General features: G+C 46.3%; 10 protein-coding genes across 10 annotated transcripts; 7 read left to right on the top strand and 3 right to left on the bottom strand.

Annotated features, from left to right (window-relative positions):
- Positions 1–1,604: 1,604 nt before the first annotated feature.
- N7455_009922 (putative MFS monocarboxylate transporter) lies at positions 1,605–3,028 on the top strand (the record flags this gene model as incomplete). Its single annotated transcript, XM_040962057.2, has 3 exons — positions 1,605–1,774; positions 1,825–2,062; positions 2,120–3,028. 3 exons carry the CDS (start codon positions 1,605–1,607, stop codon positions 3,026–3,028), a joined length of 1,317 nt encoding a protein of 438 aa, XP_040807476.2.
- A 1,627-nt stretch (positions 3,029–4,655) lies between these two features.
- On the top strand, positions 4,656–5,564 carry N7455_009921 (uncharacterized protein; the record flags this gene model as incomplete). Its single annotated transcript, XM_040962074.2, has 1 exon — positions 4,656–5,564. The coding sequence occupies one exon, from the start codon at positions 4,656–4,658 to the stop codon at positions 5,562–5,564; it is 909 nt and encodes a 302-aa protein (XP_040807473.2).
- Positions 5,565–5,566: 2 nt separating this feature from the next.
- On the top strand, positions 5,567–6,097 carry N7455_009920 (uncharacterized protein; the record flags this gene model as incomplete). Its single annotated transcript, XM_065606327.1, has 1 exon — positions 5,567–6,097. The coding sequence occupies one exon, from the start codon at positions 5,567–5,569 to the stop codon at positions 6,095–6,097; it is 531 nt and encodes a 176-aa protein (XP_065460290.1).
- Positions 6,098–6,948: 851 nt separating this feature from the next.
- On the top strand, positions 6,949–7,405 carry N7455_009919 (uncharacterized protein; the record flags this gene model as incomplete). The annotated part of the gene is made up of 2 exons (XM_040962063.2): positions 6,949–7,101; positions 7,172–7,405. The coding sequence occupies 2 exons, from the start codon at positions 6,949–6,951 to the stop codon at positions 7,403–7,405; spliced, it is 387 nt and encodes a 128-aa protein (XP_040807481.1).
- A 232-nt stretch (positions 7,406–7,637) lies between these two features.
- On the bottom strand, positions 7,638–8,968 carry N7455_009918 (FAD-dependent oxidoreductase; the record flags this gene model as incomplete). Its single annotated transcript, XM_040962058.2, has 5 exons — positions 7,638–7,947; positions 8,015–8,418; positions 8,488–8,686; positions 8,755–8,874; positions 8,940–8,968. The coding sequence occupies 5 exons, from the start codon at positions 8,966–8,968 to the stop codon at positions 7,638–7,640; spliced, it is 1,062 nt and encodes a 353-aa protein (XP_040807485.2).
- A 782-nt stretch (positions 8,969–9,750) lies between these two features.
- N7455_009917 (uncharacterized protein) lies at positions 9,751–11,798 on the bottom strand (the record flags this gene model as incomplete). Its single annotated transcript, XM_040962075.2, has 8 exons — positions 9,751–10,030; positions 10,088–10,334; positions 10,396–10,552; positions 10,605–10,854; positions 10,904–11,294; positions 11,347–11,474; positions 11,536–11,591; positions 11,652–11,798. 8 exons carry the CDS (start codon positions 11,796–11,798, stop codon positions 9,751–9,753), a joined length of 1,656 nt encoding a protein of 551 aa, XP_040807490.2.
- A 423-nt stretch (positions 11,799–12,221) lies between these two features.
- On the top strand, positions 12,222–13,569 carry N7455_009916 (alpha/beta hydrolase; the record flags this gene model as incomplete). The annotated part of the gene is made up of 5 exons (XM_040962077.2): positions 12,222–12,426; positions 12,493–12,618; positions 12,689–12,843; positions 12,904–13,198; positions 13,265–13,569. 5 exons carry the CDS (start codon positions 12,222–12,224, stop codon positions 13,567–13,569), a joined length of 1,086 nt encoding a protein of 361 aa, XP_040807494.2.
- A 1,109-nt stretch (positions 13,570–14,678) lies between these two features.
- On the top strand, positions 14,679–16,824 carry N7455_009915 (uncharacterized protein; the record flags this gene model as incomplete). Its single annotated transcript, XM_065606326.1, has 2 exons — positions 14,679–16,108; positions 16,164–16,824. 2 exons carry the CDS (start codon positions 14,679–14,681, stop codon positions 16,822–16,824), a joined length of 2,091 nt encoding a protein of 696 aa, XP_065460289.1.
- Positions 16,825–16,987: 163 nt separating this feature from the next.
- On the bottom strand, positions 16,988–18,891 carry gpi16 (GPI-anchored transamidase subunit GPI16; the record flags this gene model as incomplete). The annotated part of the gene is made up of 3 exons (XM_040962076.2): positions 16,988–18,018; positions 18,072–18,466; positions 18,521–18,891. 3 exons carry the CDS (start codon positions 18,889–18,891, stop codon positions 16,988–16,990), a joined length of 1,797 nt encoding a protein of 598 aa, XP_040807499.2.
- A 340-nt stretch (positions 18,892–19,231) lies between these two features.
- N7455_009913 (LUC7 domain-containing protein) lies at positions 19,232–20,264 on the top strand (the record flags this gene model as incomplete). Its single annotated transcript, XM_040962084.1, has 3 exons — positions 19,232–19,274; positions 19,367–19,698; positions 19,773–20,264. The coding sequence occupies 3 exons, from the start codon at positions 19,232–19,234 to the stop codon at positions 20,262–20,264; spliced, it is 867 nt and encodes a 288-aa protein (XP_040807477.1).
- Positions 20,265–20,495: the final 231 nt, after the last annotated feature.

Raw genomic sequence — 20,495 nt, 5'->3', positions numbered from 1 at the left:
AATAACTGGTCACCTGGCTTCATTCCACTCGTGTACTCATTGTTGGCGGTAGCAGCGGTTTCTCTATGATGGAAAGAGGATAAGGCGATCGTCAGGAACGTGGGCGAGAAGAAATAGAAACCTGAATGTGAAGTCAAAGCATTGCCAGGTGGTTATGTAAAGGTATAAAATAGAACTCCAAAGGTCATTGTTGATCCTATCTCCCGTTGTTTGCTTGCAGAGTAAGTGCTTGTTTGTCAGGTTCAGAATATAAATACCTGCTTTCCTTAGATTGAACACACAAAGATTCTGCTCCTTCCACTAGTAGCCAGTAGCTACAACAGTTATGCCCCTAGACTCTATAGATTCTCTGTCATTACCTATTTATGAGGGCCAGCTTTAGTCAATCTCACTACCTATTTATAATTGATCAAATTGGGAAGCACATATGCGTGTTATTTGTTTACGCTATACAGTTTAGGCAAAAGCCATCTTCTCCATTTGTCCTGGTAAATCAGAAAAGATGGGATGGTCTATTAATATGAGACCTGATGTCTTCCAAATGGTCGAGCTCCGGATCTGCGGACACCGTTTATACTAGACGGGGTACAGAAAGCATAATTTAATGTGGAGAGGGCGTTCCAATATAGGGATCACATCAAGGCTGCAGTGAAAGGTGCAAGACCGAACAAGATGAGGAATCCCCAAACAGGCGGAGAGCTCCAGCAATCTACAAGTTGGGAAGGGACTAGGAGGCCGCCGTCTTGCGATATGATGTGACTATTTTGGGGCGTAGTAGATGGATGTGGAGGCGGAGTGTGCTGACGTGATTCAGCAATAGATCCATCTATGGAAATCTGACGTCTCCTATATGTAGGTGGCACTGACAACCACAGAGTAGGTATTTGGGCTATCATCAACCGAAATTTCTAGTAAATCAGCACCTAGTCACATAGCGTATTGAACGAAAACGTTGTTTTGTGAATCATTCAGAAAATGCCACGATATAAATTGGTGATGGAATTCGTAAGGTCGAAGACGACAAAAACCGTTCAATTGCTCATATAAAACGAAGATTGTCAATTTATAGGAGTTTTCTCCCCGATGTGGATTTGATTGGTCCAGTCTCACGTCAACTGACACTAAATCGGAGCATGCAGCCAAGAAATTCCCCGAGAACAAAACGGTTATACTGGATAAACATTCACATTATGATCGAAATGTGAAAGCGAGCATCGTATAATAGAATATGTAGATGCACACAGTTAAATCTCCAAGCGAGCTATAGAGAGAAACGATGCGATATGTATTCCGGAAGCGGAAGGATACGATATGCAATGCTCCCAAGAATATATATAGTGAAGACCATCGAGGCTCGCTATTCGGAATATCGGAGTTCCCCGTGCCATTTGGAGTAGCTGGACATAAATCATCCATCCCTAACAGCCAACCAAATCGGTAGAGCTCGGTTACCCAGTTGCCGGTCGAACCGAAGAAGTTCGTGACTAATAGAAACCCCAGTTTTCTCCACAGTGGAGTGTTGGGGGTGAAAGGGTTCTCTTCTTTATAACTGTTAGAACTCGGAACTGTTCTTCTTTGATACATCATGGCAAATATATATCAAAATGGGTTCAACGGAGGAGACACATGGCGCCCAACCACATTTACCACCCGCATCGGGAAACTTGGCGCCCGAAAATCATCATGAACACGAACAATCCAAAAAAAGAGTCAACGGGGGCCTTGATGCATGGTTAAATGTCCTTGCGGGCTTCTGTGTTTTTGTGAATTCTTGGTTGGTTTACATTGTTATCATTGCATATATCAAGCTAATCTTTGTTTTAGGGGCCTGCTAACGACTTATGGCGCGTTTCAAGAGTATTACCAGACAGAGCTTCTACCAAATGAGACACCATCCACAATCTCATGGGTGGGAAGTATTCAAGCCACTCTAATCCCAATGGTTGGTCTTGCTACGGGGCCATTAGTCGATATTGGATACTTGCGCCCTCTAATTATATCCGGAAGCTTTTTGACTGTATTCGGAATGATGATGACGAGTCTCGCCACTTCGTACTATCAGGTAAATCTATAAAGTACAATAACAATAACGAAATAACACATTTTCTGACAAGAACAGGTATTACTAGCGCAAGGATTTTGCGTCGGAATGGGAGGCGGCATTTCCTACATCCCAGCCCTCGTGGTCATCTCCACGAGTTTCACCACAAAACGCCCAATCGCCATCGGCTGCGCTTCAATTGGGTCTAGTGTGGGGGCCGTCATTTTCCCAGTCATGTTCCGCCAACTACAGCCCAAGATCGGGTTCCCATGGGCAGTCCGCTGTATCGGCTTCATCAGCCTATTTCTTGCTATTGTAGCATGTCTAATCTTGTGTCGACAACCAGGCCAAAGAGCCCATGCAAGAAGTCTTATCGACTGGAGGGCCTTCCGTGAGCCATCGTTTATGATGTTCTCGCTCTCGCTCACGTGTGTCATGCTCGCATACTACGTGCCGATTTTCTATATCGCCTCCTATGCCCGCACGGTGGTGCATACCACTACCGATTTTAGCTTTTATATGGTTGCTATTGTCAACGGCACATCGGTCATTGGTCGTGTCGTTCCATATCTACTTGTCGCATATATCAAGCCCATTGGGATCCTGATATTCTCGGTGACTGCGTCGGCGATTGCTATGTTCACTTGGATTGCGGCTACCGGTATGGCTGGGTTTATTGTCTGGGCATGCTACTGGGGAGCTCTCAGTGGTGTTTTGGTTACCGCGCCGACTTCCATTGTGGCGCATCCGATTTTCTGCCAAGATTCGAGCTTTTTGGGGACTCGTTTGGGCATGATGTGGGGGATATCGTCTTTTGGCGCGCTTGCTGGAACACCGATTGCAGGTGCTTTGGTAAATCTTGATACCGCAGAGTTTTTGCATGCTCAGGTCTTTGCGGGGTGCATGATGGTTGGCGCTGTCTTGTTGCAGATTTGGCCAACTTTCAGAGTGGTTCGGTATGATCTAGAGCATCCTCGCAAAAAGTGAGCAGTTCACTGGAAACTGGAGGGCAGGATTGCCTTTGTGAATCAACACGAGTAAATATGCATCAAATTCCAAAGTAATAGATACCCTAGCTGCATGTTATGGTAGTAGAAAACTCGGCTTGTTACATTCCAACACGAATAACTAGGGGAAACATATAAAGAAAGAATATTTATCCAAATTCATTCATTATATAGTCAGGAAAGTAGGCCTGTTTGCACTAATTGGGCAAGAAATAGGCCCAAAATATCGGCCGTAACGGGCCGGGGTTCTAGGCCTAAAGCCCAATTAATTTGTGGGCTGGGTTAGGCTGGACCGTGGGCTTTATAGGTCTATTAGCAACGTTCAAGGATGATACTGGTGCTAGAGGCTTTATTCATTCCTAATTGGCGTACTATCCCTTATCACTACCTCGGATCTGGCCGGTTACTTCCAACATAGACAAAGAAAGTTATACTCGTGGCGCTATGATATCAACCTGCAGCGGGAAGTATGCACTGTGATTGTGATGAATGTAAGAGTTATATTGTCTGGGAAAAGGACTCGCCACCCGTAACCCCCGAGTCAGCACCTTCCACCGAAGAGAAGAGCATGAAAGTGGTAGACATCCGAGCAAATGTGAACGGGGGTGCTTTCTGTTGAGAATCGCAGTTAATTCTCATGGATTAACATGGAATTTGGACTTCAAAACTAACCGCAGCTTGGCATCGTGATTCGCTATGTATTTCCTGTATGACAAGAATCTTAATCTGCCACGGAATTGAGATTATCACTTCCATGCAGTCTGTCGGCTGTATCACTGATTTCTGCATACAAACTGCATAATATTGCATCGCCGGACAGTATGTCAATCCAGGTTGCATTCAGTCAATGTAACCTGGGAGAATGTAATCCGTAGTGTTATGGGATTTCTTTTCTCTGATTTCATTACAAGTGTGAGTTGATCATGAGGGTTTTCTATATCGACCGGGATGGAACGGAAGTACTTAATTTGTGTGGAGTCATATGGCTGGAGACTGAATTTTTCCCCTAGGTCTACTAAAAATGAAATACAGTTTGTACCAAAAGTTAAAGCATAACGGAATGTAGGATAGAGGTAGGCAGTAGTGAAGGGTCTGGTATAGTGTATATGGATTTGTCTAGTGACAGGCTCCCCTCTCCGGTGGTTTGACGCTGCATGAAATACAACTAAGGCAAACGTACATACACCCATGCCTCGTGCGTCACGCAGCAATAGATCTTTGAACAGCTTCAACCACTTTAGGACTGAAAAATTCTCTATTATATTGCTTATTTCCCTTGCTGATCCTTTCTAAAACCATACAACATGCATTTTCTTTGTCTCACTGCTTGTGAACAACACATCCAGAGTTATGCAAGCCTCACTAGGTATATCAGGCGCTTCCATTGGTTGCGCAAACCACTTCTCTCTCAGTTATTACCCTTGGATATGACCAGTCATTCTAACCGAGGAAACAGTTACTCTTCCCATAAGGATGACCGGCTCCTCGTTGACTTCCGCTTTCCGATTATTCCTGATATTGACCCTCAACCTGTCCACTTGGCTGAAAGTCACTATCAAAACTGGGTGCTTCAAAATACATCAAAGACCTTAGAATAAACCCCCAGAATGTCTTCATCCGTGGATAGTACCAGATATCTGGAACTTCTCCCGCTGACACCACTCGATCAGACTTCTACGAGAGTGTATATCACAAATCATCTTTCCTTTCGTCTGACAGACCCAGAAAGCGGCCTAGCACCTCTTGAGGATGGTGTTAATCGGCTTTTCTCCGCCCTACCTATGCTAGCTGGAACTATGGTACCGCATGTCGACGACGAGAGCAAGTATCATGTGTTGCCATTCATCAGAGAATCGGAGGAAGACTCTTTCCTTCGTGTGGCACACCACGATCTTTCTATATCGACAGCCCAAATCTCTCCGTGGTACCCAATTCCAGCTGAAGATCTGGGAAATAAGCCTATAGTTTCATGGGCTGAGTCCTGTGCATGCTTGCGGCCGATCGCAGATGACGAACAAAAGCTGCCCATGCTACGATTTCAATCTAATGTTATGAGTGATGGGCTCGTGTTGACTATGACCTACAACCATTCTATATTTGATGAAACCGGAGCGGGGATCATTTTGGAAGCACTCGGTGAGTGCTGTCGAGTGCCCAAAACCAATGAGCACCTTTCATTGCTTTCACAGTTGGCCCGCGATGAAGTGAAACTACGTCAAGTGTTGTTGAATACCCGGCCAGTTGGTCATTCGGACATATCCGATCCAAAGCCGATGACGGCCAACACGGCGAGCGAGAATGGGTCAGAAAAGGTGCCTGAAAGTCCAGATAATGCGTGCCCGTCGACACCTATCACACGCAAGTTCTCATTCTGTCCGGTTCGGCTCGGCCGCCTAAAAGCCCACTGTAACAGCCTTTTACCGAGTCCGATCCTGTCAAGTAATGATGTCTTGACTGCATTGTTAGCGATTGGTATGCACGAAGCAAGAGGTATTCCGGCTCCCTCTGGGGTGTAATGATGGCCGTCAATCTGCGAGGACGGCTTCACTCGCTAGAGTTATCTTCATATCTGGGAAATGTTGTAACCGCCCTGCAAGTGCCGCTGCCACCGAACCGCCTATCCTGTGAATGCGAAATGAAGCATGATGATCTACAGAAAGTGGCACAAGTTGCTTCACTTATCCGCCAGCAAGTGACGTCCATTGATGAACAGTTCGTTTGGCAGCTAATCGAATCAAAGCGGGTTCCCGATGCATCCGCGTTCACGCCTTCCCCTTTTCTCGCCCTTGTCAGCAGCTGGCGGCATATGAAGACGCACAGTGTGGACTTCGGACCTATTTTAGGTCACATTGATACGTTTGAGATGGACATGCCGCCATTCATCAATAGCAGTGTCATCATGCCTCAACATATGACCAAGGATCCAGTGTGGGAGGTAAATATCACACTGGCAAACAACAGTAGCTTTGACACATTGGTCAAAAGTTCGCTGTTCTACCTTGTAGGAGAAAGCTCAGTTCATACGGCTTCGGGATGCTCAATCTTGTAAGATAGACATAACATCTATCTGCGGAGGTTTTCTCTCAAGTCTACCATTCTACTCACTGATTTTGCTTCTATTATATTGTCATCAACCTGTAGGAGCTTTATCAAGTATTTAATAACTAGTGATTATCGTGATTATCTAAGATCTTCGCTATCACTGGTGGTGCATAAGTAATGCATAACCATGTACATTTAGAAAAGAAGTAAGAAGATTGATAATAATATCAATGACGGAGCACTTTCGCAGATGAAACCATCTATATAGTTTCAAAGGAACAAAGAAACAAAGAAGGTCCAACAAAATGTATAAGCAATATTTCAGTGCAACAATATGTCGATTGGCTTTATAAAGTTACTATGTTACTTTATGGATTGCGTAAAGCAATGCATCAATTTCACAGGGTTTATCAGATAACTGAGCACAATGACGATGGAACGATCTGGGGCCGGTTGGCAGATACAACAATTGCTATTGGATATATAAACACCACTACACATAGTCTGCCAAAGCTGTACTTGCTATGGTTGCACGTTCCTAGTTTGATGGTGAACCAATCACAGGGAGCGATATATACTCATCATGACTTCATCCGGGGTCGTGGCAAAAACCCAAATAAACCAATTCAACTTCAGCTTAAATACCGACTATCTGTACAAATTAAGTCTGAGGAGTTGCAACCACCGAACTAAATTTCCTCAATAAATAAATTGTGAGTATACAAAATTCTTATTATAATGCCGACTTATACCATCCACTTCCCTCATAAATTTATGATGTGGAGCGTCTTCTGGCTCCCAGTATAGATTGTTTTGCTAATAACCTCTTATCCAGGTCAAACAAACCACAACATCAAAATGGGCGAGGATAGTAGCTTCAACCACCAAACGACTGCGGTCGCCGGAGGCAGCAGTGCCCAACCCACGCCCGCCAACAATGTGGGCGGCGGACAAGGATGGGGCGACAGGCTCTGGTTAGGTGGCAAAGAAGAAGGACTGGGTCACAAAGTGGTATGTGGTTCAGTTTTAACAGAACGGCTTCATAATCATACGTTAACTAGTCCTAATTCTCATATCGCAGGCTACCAATCCCAGAGAAACAATGGGGGACTTTGGTGCTTTGCAAGATCAGAAAACGCGTGGGCAAAATAAGTTTATTCAGCGTGAGAACTTGGCCGGTGCCAATGTTAACCCCATGAACGCCCAAGGAGAGCCAACTTGTGCCACTGAAGATCATAGTTTTATGACCCATAAGGCTGGTGACCCGGATACTTATCCTGGATGGGGTACATTTAAGAACTTCTTCGGCATGTGAGTTCTCTCTTTGGCCTTTTAGTGGTTTATAACTTGATTCGTTCTGACCAAATCCAATCTGCTGTAGAGGATGAGATGGTCTATCCCTCTAGGTGAGATGAAGGGATGGATTAATCGTAAAATCAACCTGGAGAACTAAGCCGAAAAATGTAAAAGTTGAAATTGTAATATAATACATAAATAAGTACTTCTGATCTTATACCAACCATTTTGATCAGCCCGGGAGATTAGTCCTAGAGAGATGATTTGATGACCTGAAGTTTTTCGAGTTCACCCAATGCGCATCCAACCGCGTCAACTGCCATTCCATATCCAGCCTGGAATCCCGTTCCTCCAGCGCCGTAGTTGTGAACAACGAGGCCCTTTCGGTCCGAATCATCGACCTTCACGACTTCACTGTCAACTCGGGCACCTCCCTCTCGTGATGGACGCAAGCCTGCAAATGCTGCGAGGATCTCTGTGTCGGGCGACTCGAGCTCAGGTAACATTGCCTTAGTCCGGGACAATATAGACTCAGTCTCATCCCCAAGTGTATCAGGCAAGCTATAACAATTAGTCTTCAAAGCACATTGCGAAAATAACAGAAACCCTTTGGATCCATTTGACTCACCCGACTCCCTTCTGCATATATCCACCGAGAATGATATTCCCCTTCGAGTGTGGTCGTGGGATAATGTATGTCTCATAATCCTTGCCGTGTCTCATCACATTTTGGTTGATGTGTGTTGCCTTGGCAAGTAGAATTTGGCCTCTTGTAGGGTAGCACTTAGGGTCCTTGACTCCCTTCAGGGTACGAGCAGCATTACCGGTGCAGTTAAATACAACCTTCGTATCCTTGCTGAGGAAGCCTGAGGTGACACCTGAAACCTTTTTGCGGATGACCCGCACTCCATACTGCTGTCTCAGTCTTTGAAGAAGATAGCGAATATGCATCGGGGCATTGAGGGTTACTGTGGTGAATTTGACACCACACGCAACACCTGCTGGAAGGTCTTGCAGAGGAATCTCTTTGTACTGTGGTTTGTCTATGTCAGCAATCTAAATCGGAGCAGGCGAATGACCACTTCTTGGTAATCGACTCACATCCTTCAGATAGCTAGCCATGGAATCGAGCTTCGTGCGCGACGGCATTTCATCCCAGTACTCGGTAGAAGGGGTTTCCCGAACTAAGGCATTTATTCCGTCTTGCGCAGCAAGTTTGAGGAGGTGCTTGTACCCGAGTTGATCCCATCGTAAGGCATTTTTATCGCTTGCAGAAAGAGCAGAGAAGTTCGCACCAGCCCTAGATCGTGTTAGTATCATCGAAATAAAAAAATATTTACAAGCACCATCAAAGGCAAGTAGGCTTACCAAGGTGAAGTATAGTTTATAGATGTATCACCAGGGAGGTGCTCGGCTATAATGGTTGTTTGACTGGCATACCCTTGCTCCGCAAGCACCAGGGCAACGTTCAATCCAATGATGCCAGCACTTCAAATGAAAAATGTTAGTTCCTATCTGTAAACTGCGAGTTTTTTTTTTCCCCGATCACGTACCCAATAATTACCACAGATTCGCTCTTCATTGTGGCTAGATCGGTGTTGAGAAAACAAACGACTAGAGTCAATCCGTCTAGTAGGTCTGGGACCCCTTCAATTTAAACGAAAAGCAGCCAGAACTTCTCAATTTCTAAGGATAATTCCACATTGACTCATTTAATTTGATATTGCTTATCTCGCGTCTAACATTCAATTTAGATCAATTTAGATGGGATTAACAAGTAACCAAACGCCTATCTCGGAGGCGATAGATCTGTGGCTACTCCGATTGGCGGCATTCAGATGTGGATCCAGGCGGCATAAATCGTGATTGGTGCCCGTGATTCCAGCTTCGGTACCTAGGTAAGGTTGTATATCTGAGGTCGGTTGATAAAAGCACATGGCAGTGGAGAAAATGGATACCAAGAGGACATATCTCGCAAATTTCGGCTTTGACATATTTGCCACACTTGCGGTGTCCTATTTGGGGCAATCTTTCAAGATATGATAATCATATGAAATTGAAATTAAAAAGGAAAACAAGTTGCTCTTGTTGGAATTACTAAGTTTCTGCACGCATGATTTATAGACATTCCACTTCTAGCATCTTGCCCGGTTACAAAACATGTCGAAAAGTATCTACAAAAACGGAGACGTCACAGTACATAGTGGACGCGACAATGAATGGAGAGTTGTAAAGGCTGAGACCTAGAGGAGCTATCTATTCGGATAAACATCTACTTAGACATATGATATAAGTAATACGGCTGTAAAAATAATATGTGGGAGTAGATTGATTATATAGGCTATTTAATTGAAAAGATGACTTCTATACTTCGCTGTGTTTGCCATGATCAGCAACGTGTGTAACATGTTGCCCATTGGCTTCAACTGGAACTCCTTCAACGAGTCCAGTATCAACAAGATCAAGAGAGTCACTGTTTCTGAAGCAAAGGTAAAACAGACATCCTGCCACGAAACCCACAATTGCGAGAGATGCATACATCCAAAGAATACACGGATCTTGCGACACTGGGCTTAGACCAATGCAGATCGCTGCTGCAATTCCAATCATGAGCCAGAAAAGTGCGGAAATAAAAGATCGCAGGCTAAAGTAAGTTGTGGTTAGTTCCAGTTCGACAGTATCATACGGGAATTGGACTCACTTTTTCGGGGCATGTGTGAAAGCAAGTTCCAAGCCAGTAACAATAACAAAGGCTTCGGAGAATGCGACAAAGATATACGCAGGGGCTTGAATCCACACGTGTAGGCTTTTTGGTGGAGAGATATAAATGTAATGCTGTAGCACGCTGGAGTAGACCATGGAGATTGAGACAAGGAGGAAACCGGCGAAGATCCGAAGGACTGGGCTGAAGTTGATATTGAACTTGCGAAGCACTGGATAAACTCCCACTAAAGATAAATTAATCAGCATATGTTCTTTTCCCTCTGGTTTCGTCATGTCAATACTCACAGTCAAGAAGTGGGATAAAGATACACAAAGCGATGGGGTCAAGGTTTTGCAGAAGGTCGTTCGGTGTTCCATGCAACGCCATTTGTCCAGCTTGTGAGATAAGATTGTTCCAAATCTGAACCCAGCAGACAAAATAGAATGGGAAGAATATGAACATCTATCATATGTGTAAGGATAACTCAGTGCGGGGGTATTGGGTTTTAACTTACTCTGCAGCTCCTGAAGCCTCGGCGGACGTCTGTGACGTATTCATCCGTGTAACGCGGCGAAGACGCAAATGGATACCTGCTCAAACGACCTGAAGCCTCCAGAGCTGATGGCTTTGCGTCTTCAAAATGCTTCTCCTTTCGGACAATGTTCAAGACCTTGCATGCATCTATAATGGCAGACCCCTGGGGAGGAGTCTTAACATATCGCTTCTGGCCGGACAAGAAGACGATAGCAGAGAGAATGATTGCTCTAGAGGATATTAGTGGATGTAAAATACATGTCTCACATCCCAACTTACATCAATGGAATCAAGTAGGCAAGCCAGAAAGAGTGCTTTGCCTCAACATTGACTGTAATCAAGGGCGAGAGGGCGCCAACGTTGACAACCCAGTAAAACCACATGAAGAGTCGCTGCACGGTCAATTCAGGATCAACCACCACACGCTCTCCCGATTTAAGGGTCTTCAAAACTGGCTCTGCGTTTTGGTATTGCTCGGCGCACATGGGAGTCACGTTAGCCTTGATTCCACCTGTTCCCAGGCCAATTATAACCATTGCAGCAACCAGCCCTCCAAATCCAGCATCACTCTTAAGACCAGCTGGTGTTGCGGTGGCAACCAGGACGGTCAACCCGACCATGTAAATTCCAAGAGAGATAGTGATGGCTTTAAATTTGCCGACATATTGATCTGGTGCACTATTAGCAACAATACTACAAAGTCCCACTGGGAGATGTATTACCTGCAACAATTGCGCCGATAATGGTAGAGGCGTAAGCCCAAAATTTAAAGAAGTTTCCAAGAGCCGACGCGGTTGCTTGTCCTCTACCTAGTGCGCCAGGGAGACCGGAACCAGGATCATAAGGGTTACTAGAGAAAAAAGGAAGTTAGACATGGGACCGAAAATATCCCCCCGTTTATGAAAACGTACTTGATATAATTTTGCATAGGACCGCTGAGGCCAAAATAAGTGAACCGTTCGCCAAGCTAACATGTGGATGTTAGTGGACCAGTGGGCATCAACACGTGGTGGGTGGGGTAACATACCTCGACGACCAGGATTAGTAGTGCGACACGTGGGAATTTGTCAGGAATACGGCGGAGCCCAGCATGGAGACCGGTAGGAGACTGGTCAACTTTGTCCAAGTCCTCTTCTGAATAGTCTCTCCGGTTGTCGACTGAGACAGAATCCATCTCGGCGAAACAAGATGTAAATATATGAAGTGGTGTGTCAACCGATGTGTGAGAAAAAATTAACTTCTCTATGCCATATCAAATCAGAGGAACGGCGTTTTAATTTAACCAACTCGGTCAGTGGAAGGTTCGACATCGGGAATGAATCCGGGGTGCATGGCCCACATGGGCCCCGCAGATAGGAAGACCTCCCCCGCCCCGATGCCTATCGCTTAGATCGGAGCCGATAATGTGGCCGATGCCGCCAACCAGAGGCCTGAATTATATCCAAGGCGTATCAAAGGATAGGTGACTAAATTTATCAACACTGCCACATATTTTTTTATTAATTTTGATCCTTCGCTTAAGATTGACCATTGAACATCTTTTTACCTTCTCAATTTCTCTTTATCGCTAACCCAATCGTTGCTTTGACACATAACAATGGCTTGTACACAAACAACAGTCGTGGTTGAAGAAAAGAAGGGGCGCTTGTCTATACCAGACAAGCTCTTGAATGGATTGGACCCCGAATGGGTAGAACTATGGGAGAAGCACGGCAGCTCCATGGTCAGAGCTGACGAGTTATCTCTTGAAGAATATCGCAAGAGTCCCGCCACATACAGCTTCACCTACCCAACATGCCCTGGTAAGTTAGATTCATGAACTTACGTCCTTAAATTGGAGTCTTAGATAAGTACTGACTACCATCAAGGTCCATCCGTTTTCCATGTTGAAGACATAGAGATCCCAGTCTCCCAACCAGCTGGAAAGATCATGATCAGGGTCTATACGCCGGAAGGCCCAGGTCCATTCCCTGTTCATTTGAACTTCCATGGAGGTACGCAACTGATGGCGCCGTACTTCAGCTCTCCCGCATGGACTTTCTAACCCTTGTTCGTCGACTCTAGGTGGTTGGGTCCTCGGAAATCTCAACTCTGAAGCTGCTTGGTGCCGGCACATGTGCAACAAAGCCCAAATTAAAGTGATTGATGTCGACTATCGACTAGCTCCGGAGTTTCCCTATCCTACCAGCATCTATGATTCATGGGATGCCGTGAAATGGGTAAGTACCAAGCCCAATGCCATTAAAGGCTTACTTCATTAACGCAAGCAATTTTGGCAGACAATCGCCAATGCTTCTAGTATCAATGTTGATCCATCGAGTGTTTCTATTGGAGGTCTTTCAGCTGGAGGTCAAATGACTGCAGTAATGGCGCATTTCGCCCGCGACGAGGGCATTGATCTGAAACTTCAGTTGATCATAGTTCCAGCAACAGACATGCGCTACTGCCTAAGAACCCGGGAGCTGAACGAGACCACCTGTACATACGAAAGTGTCTTGCTATACCATGATGCCCCGTGGGGACCACTAGGCAGAGAGCAATGGTTCCTAAAGTATTGGCTCGGTGATGATGATGGTAAGTCTTCCTTTTCTCTGTTCCCTCTTGTGATTTCCTTTATGTATATACTAATGCTTTTTCCAGCTACGCAAGAAAGAATCTTGACAAAAGAGTGGATCTGCACACCTGTACTTGCTCCTTCATTCAAAAATCTTGCGAAGGCGCACATCATCACAGCAGAGTTTGATCTTGAGAGAGATGAAGGAGAGTATTATGGTCAGCTCATGCAAAGGGCTGGAAATGAGGTCACAATGAAGAGATACCCTGGCGTACCACATGCATTCGGGCACTTCAATCACCCTGAACGGGGGCTCTCGCAGAGCTTTGTATATATCGAAGATACCAGTCGAATCCTTCGGCAGGTGCACTTTGGCAAGAGTGAAGCGTAATGGAGAGTATGTACAAATAATGCAACAAGCGAAAAATTTATTTTGCTCAAGCTTTAATTTCCCTTGAAAGGATGACGTTGTGATGCCAGGATATATTGTTCAACAGTAGATCCAACCTTTGTTTTTGTTTCGCGCTGAATTTTTCCAATATCCTGCGTATACGTTTACTAGAAATTCCCAATTTCGTGGGTCTCTACTTTCTCATTCATACACCGCTATTCGTCTTGAATTCAAGAAAAGGGTTCAAAAGAAACTTGTGACAACCATTTTTACTTCCCGAGTTCGGCCCGGGGGATGCGGGGACAAGGTTATCGGCACGATAACCCTACAGTTTTATTCATATCATGAGTCACGGCCTCGGCCTGGCCAGGTGGGCATGAGCTGGGCATTGATTCATTTATTATAGGGGCGGTTCTAATTGTAATTTCGTGTCTGAAATGAACGGTAAAACTTGGTTACATTAGCTAATCTTAACCCACAAGTCAGGTATAGGACGCCGGATTGTGTCCTGTGACTGACCAGTTGGTCATAACACCCACCAAACTACAGAAGCTTCAAAGGTCCCTCAGCCCCTAGGCGCAGAGTCAAGAAGCTATCTATTATCAACATAGTCGTCCCAAGAGTAAAGAGTAAAGTGAGAGGAAATCCCCGCTCCCGAATGTCGCACTAAGCCACGGCCCACTATTGGGGTTAGTGCGCCCTAGTTCAATTACTTTGTACAATCCTTGTTGGATGATCCCACATCCCATGGGTGATTGTTTATGGATGAGTGTTTGCTAGATTCAGGGTATCAATATCCTACTCCCTACAGATTAAAAAATCAAGAGTACTTCCTTCTGTTTCTCCCCTAGCCCCAGCCAAATCAACCCTATTTATACACAGACTTCGCATGATCTTGAATTATAATAAATTACACTAACGTAGGAAGAACTCCATAGATGATACATAGTAGTGCTGAAGGCAGAGAATCAGAACTGTGAAGAGATATATATAATCACGTGACATACGGGGCTATTGCTTGTGTCCCCCATCTTTGTGCACATCTACCTCTTGAACCCCAGGGTTTAGCGACCGACACATGCACTCATGAAAAATTTCTCAATGCAAGGATGTCAGGAAGAGCCCGTAGGTACATGAGTAAACGAAACCGCGCTTGTGATTCTTGTCGGGCTAGAAAGGCAGCCTGTCGCATTGATCAAGCACCTCCCTGTTATCTTTGCACGCTTTATGGGAAAGAATGCACATTCCTACAGCCAACATCAAGGCCACGACAGCCTTTCCCCCAGGTGGCTAGCCCACAGCTTCCCCAACAAGCTGATATAAGCACACGCTCAGAGCAGCATGAGGTTTCACCAGTTGGTGACTCAGTCCAGTACGATATCTTGATGTCGATTGATAATGATGGGGTAGATCATTCAACTGCCACTGCACCCGAGGGATTTCATGATTTCTTCCAAGAGACCGGAGTATCATTATCTGGTGACTTTGGAGATGGCACATGGTCAACTGGATTTACTCCAGGGAGCTTTATCTATCCATCTCCTGGACTGCCAGAGCCTGGTCATTCAGAGGATGGAGGCTCATCACAGGCCGCTTCTTTACCGTTCCTTGTGCAGCAGAATGGCTCATCGATTAGCCTTGATACTCAAGGTGTAATGACACCACAATTGCTCGGCAGTAGTGGCGACATGGACCCTTTGCTGATGAGTCGTTATCAATACGACACATCCGGGGCTTTTCATTTCAAAAATCTCAATATACAATCCGTATCCTCGGGACCTGACCCAACGCAGTTTCTACTGTCAAAGCCCTCAATATTTGCTGCCAGCAGGGAGGAAAATGGATGCGAGAACGTTTCAGTCGTTGAATTGAGGCAGGAACTCGAATTTTTGGTCCCGGGGGATATCGGTCTCAGACTAATTAACCTATTTGAGAGGATCGTCGCACCACATTACCCAATACTTGGTCCCCCAGGCCAACTAAACCCCAGCAACAGCCCGCCATACCTCCTTGCGAGCGTATATCTAATAGTTGAGCCTTTCACTGAATTTGACGAAAGATTATGCATTGATCTCGCGTATGATAAGCCATCAGCTGTCGCACTATACAACATTATCAACAAAGCGCTTCCACATGAGATACATGCACCGAAGCTTTGTGTTGTACAGACATTGCTTCTTTTGGCCATTCGACCTTATCCAAACCCAATTGTATTGGATAGTGGTTTCAAATGGTCTCAACTCGCCACTCTTATTGCTTGCGCACATACCCTTGGACTACATCTGGATCCAAAGTTGTGGCGAATATCTCCATGGCAAATTGGCCAACGACGTTGTCTGTCTTATTTCATCTATTCGACAGACAAGTGGCTTGCATTGAGCCTTGGTCGGCCACCTTTACTGCATTACGATAACTGGCTAGTGACAAGTCCAAGCCACGAGGATCGTTCTGTCAGTGGACTTGACCCTTCGGCTTGGACGAAAATCATGAAGCGAGCGGAACTGGACGCTCTGCTTGACCGTGTTCTAACTCAATTATAGTAAGTCAATCCGCGCGTCATTATCTCGTCGTTATCCGTAACTCACCAATATTAGTTCTCCTCGTGCCGTTAATACCATATCTACTGATTATGAGAAGACTATAGCATTGACTGGTCCACTGCTTAAAGATCTCTTCTCATGGTACAGGCCGGTATCTGCACCATCCGCCGGTTTCAGAACATCACATCGAGGCAGGCCAATCGGACTAGAACGAACACTTGAGATGAATTACCATTATATTCATCTGAGTATTTGCAGGGCTATTTTGAGACCATTTCTGCAGCCAACTGTCGAAAAATTGAATGAGACCGAGTATATAATGGCGCGTGAGCAGGCCCGGATTCAAGCAGAAACATGCATTTCGGCGGCAGCGGAGTTTATCCACGAGCTGCGTCCGGAGGACCTTGAGGCTCTATGGCCGGCCTGGAGTGCGACTGCATTCTCGTCCATCTGTTTCCAAATCCTGCATATGGCTGCCAGCTCCGCTGACAAGAGCGAGGCGGATAAATGGGTCACTTGTCTACACAAAGTGCGCCGGGATATGCGCCTGAAGGCTGAGATTCTGCCTTGCCTCCACCTTGGCCTTCTGCGCATTGACTCTATATTTTGGAAGGGGATTGAAAATGTGTTGCATTTGGAAGATCATGTCCGACAAGCGTTCGCGTCCGGTTCAAGCGTTGGTCGGCCTCTTGGGATAACGGGTCCAGCCAAGTAAAGCAGATTGTGGCAACGGTCATCTTTGGCCTCAGTGTCACACATGTCCTCGTGTTTTATGTGAAAATGAGCAAGACAGAACTGAAGTTGGGCTTTTTACAGGTACCTTATGGGGCCTTGAAAATGCTAAATATCGCAATTGTGATTATTATATTCAATGTTAACTACTCGACTTTGGTATCCTTGCCACGGAGTCGATCACGGATAGCCACCAGTTTCCCCAGTATCCGGCCTTTCAAAGTCTGCGTTCCAAGAGCGGCAGCTTCATCTAGGGAGACAACTCGTCGAACCAGGATGTTGAAGATAGTTCCGAATGCAAGTGCAATAACGGTACTAGTGAGAATGATCACATTGTATGGCATGCTGAAATCCGGGGTGGGGAGTTGAAGCAGCAGACTTGTAGAACGGATGTAGATCGGCGCATTGTGGGCCTTATCCAAGACCCGAATTACTGCAGGTGCAACGTTGAACCCTCGATTAGCATCTGGTGGGTACTCGGTGTACCTAAGAATAGCTTTCTCGAAATCATAGGTCAACGTGACAGTTGAGGCGGCGGGGACAGACAACGCCAATTCTAATTGTGTTCCACGCTCGCGATCAATGGCAGGCCGATAGTACGTCTCTTTGACGATTTCAGAGGCTGGGACCTCGCGCAGGACTCCGTCGTGTCCTGTGATTGTTGCGTGCAAAGTATGTATATATGGTCGCAAGAACCACGGAAGAGATTCGAAGTAAATAAAATCAACTGCGCTGGTATTGGATGGATTGCCAAAGATAATGCGCATTCCACCGCGCTCCTGGCCGTGCCCGACGATAGTTCGCTCTGCATGCAAAACAGGCTCGTCTAACGGGACTTCAGTGGTCACTGGCTGTTGTGGAATCGAAAGATCAAAGGGAACCGAGGGCGCCAATTTGAAACAGCGCGTGAATTCATCATCTTTCTTGATTTCATTGGCCTCCTCAGATATGGAAACACCCCGTTCGTGGGGCACCCGAAGGCAGACACTCTGGTCGCTAGACCCATCGAAATCTGTAAGAGGGCAAACGCCATTCAGGGTTCGCCCAAAAACTTCTGTAAGACTCCACGCCTTGTCGCTTGTCTTCTCCAGCGGGTAACAGGTGTCATCTGAACTATAAGGCTTGGATGTGTCACAAATCAGCTGCTCATTAGACACAGGCCGAGGAATTGGGTTCGCTATATCTATGTTAGCAATCTTAAGACAGAGTATACCGGTGAAGAATACGCACAACGAGAGCGCTTAGACCGGTCAATATCCAAGACCATGTCCACGGTTTGCTCGATCTGAACCACACATTCTCCGTCTGCAGAGCAGACCGGCTGGATATCCACTGACATACTCTGCCATGCGGCATCGAACAATTTGTGCCCGTCAAATAGTGAGGAGATTCCAGCCTTGCCTTTGCAAGGAAGCAGCTTCAAGAAAGGGGTCAAGTTCTCTGTGCAAACGACCTCTCCGGGAAGGGTTCCATGCAAAAGGTGCAGTTGATCGGCAGCTGAGTGATCCCCAGCCGGTTCAAAAGAAACTACCGGTCGAGTGGTCCGGGTAGAGTCCACGAAGTTCAGCGAGGCGCAGAACAAACCAGAGAGGGACTGCGTCAAAGTGATCCATTTGGCAAAAGCCCTGGGTAAGTCAGCATTGTGAGCCTCTCATGAATACTCCCAGTGAGAAACATACTCTTCATCACCTGGCGCATCAATCCACGCCCAAAGCTCGACACCAGTGCCTCCTTCTTTACTGCCGTTCCATGGCCGTGGGCCCCAGCTTTCAGCGTCCCATCTTCCCGTGGTAAATCGGAGGTGTAATTCTTTTGTATGAGCGTGTTGAAGGATTTGACCAGGGGCCCGAGGCAAATATCTAAAATGTTGTTGGTCGAATGATTGTTGTGATGTATTGCTTCGGAAGTTAAAAGAAGCTAGTAAGGAGGACTGCGGGAGAGGTTGTAGCAGGAGGTGCTCGTGATAGTCGGACGACGCGAAGGCAGATGAGCTCCATAATGAGAGAATGAGTGCGACGAAATGAAATGAGAATAGTGAAAGGACCGTCATGACTTCATGCTTGCCGGAGCTCGGTCTTCGTCCATGCGGTTGTTACCGGTCAATTGGTAGGGGGTGTCGGCGAAGCAATGGGCCTATGTTGGCTGTGGCCCCAGAAAGTCAGACCTAGGTAATCACCAAATCAATCGAGAAGCTCCGCATCGAAGGAAAGATCAAAGCCAAACTCCAAAATCCGTGAGATGTCCATCTGGTCTGTTGACTGTGGAGCCTCACCGCCTTCCTTGGCGTCAAAAGCATCAAAAGTGGAAGACTTCATCGTTTGCCGCCAATCAGCTCGTTGACACAATTTCGTCTTTCCTTTACTTTCCAGCTTATTGGACACACCGTCAGCATGGCAGCAGAACAGAGAAAGCTGCTCGAGCAGCTCATGGGAGGTATGTTGCTCATTTTGTGACTCTCAAAATCTCCAAGCTCTAGCCCACCCCGACAAGTCTCCAAATTGAGCTAACATTGCTTCTGTCTATAGCTGATCAGCTCATTGGAACTGGCGCACAGGGTCGCAATTCCCAGCTCGCAATCACAGACAACAAAGTTTGCCGTTCCTACATTGTTGGCACCTGCCCGCACGACCTGTTCACCAACACCAAGCAAGACCTCGGACCTTGCCCCAAGGTTCACAGTGAAGGCCTAAAGACCGAATATGACACTGCACCTTCCTCGGAGAAGGCGAAGTGGGGGTTTGAATTCGATTACTTGCGCGACATGCAGAAGTACATTGACGACTGTGACCGCCGAATTGACACTGCGCAGCGCCGACTGGAAAAGACACCGGATGAGATTCGGCAGACAAATGACTTGGTATGTTTAGCTTTACTTCTATCTCAATCCCGAATGAGAGTGACTCCATTGGGCTTCACTAACTTCTTATATAGCTCAAACAAATTGCCGATCTTTCCAACACGATCAACTCCGGTCTCCAAGAAGTCTCGATTCTCGGCGAGACAGGCTCCGTCGCACTTGCACTCAGTGAAATGCATAAAGTCCGCACCTCCAAACACCAGAAGGAAAGTCTAGAACGCGATCTCAAGAACCTTCAAGATACCTCTGGTCCATCTGGCCACCAGAAGCTGCAGGTCTGCGACGTTTGCGGTGCTTACTTGTCTCGTCTTGACAACGACCGCCGGTTGGCCGATCACTTCTTCGGAAAGATGCACATGGGATACTCAGACATGCGCAAGAACTGCAAGAAGCTGAGCATTGAGCTGAAGGGCCGGGCTCCGCCAATTCGTCACCATGAAGAAGATGATAACCCTTACACCTCTGGTGGTCGCCCCAGTGCTGGTCGTGGTCCTCGGTATGGCGGCGGCGGTGGTGGTGGTGGCGGCGGCGGTGGATATCGACGCCGCGGAGGTGGAAGATGGTGATTTTCGTTAACGTCTCTTCGTTCTTCTCTTCGTTCTTCGTTCTTGGAGGCTTGGGCTCTGGGCCCGTTGCATAGCGCAGGCGTTTTTTGCTTATTATCTCGTGTATGATGCTCAGACGACGGTTAGGGAGGTCATAGGATAAGTGCTCAATATCCATTTCATTTTTCATGCTTCTCCTTGTCGATATCTCACAGCCCCTTAGATATGTACAAGAAACGTGTATAGTATACA

The sequence above is a fragment of the Penicillium solitum genome (genome assembly GCF_028829755.1).
Source record: "Penicillium solitum strain IBT 25940 chromosome Unknown utg000008l_segment0_segment0, whole genome shotgun sequence".
Classification (NCBI taxonomy): Eukaryota; Fungi; Ascomycota; class Eurotiomycetes; order Eurotiales; family Aspergillaceae; genus Penicillium; species Penicillium solitum.
The sequence above is the reverse complement of the archived record's forward strand: the minus strand, read 5'-3'. Positions and strand labels throughout refer to the sequence as shown.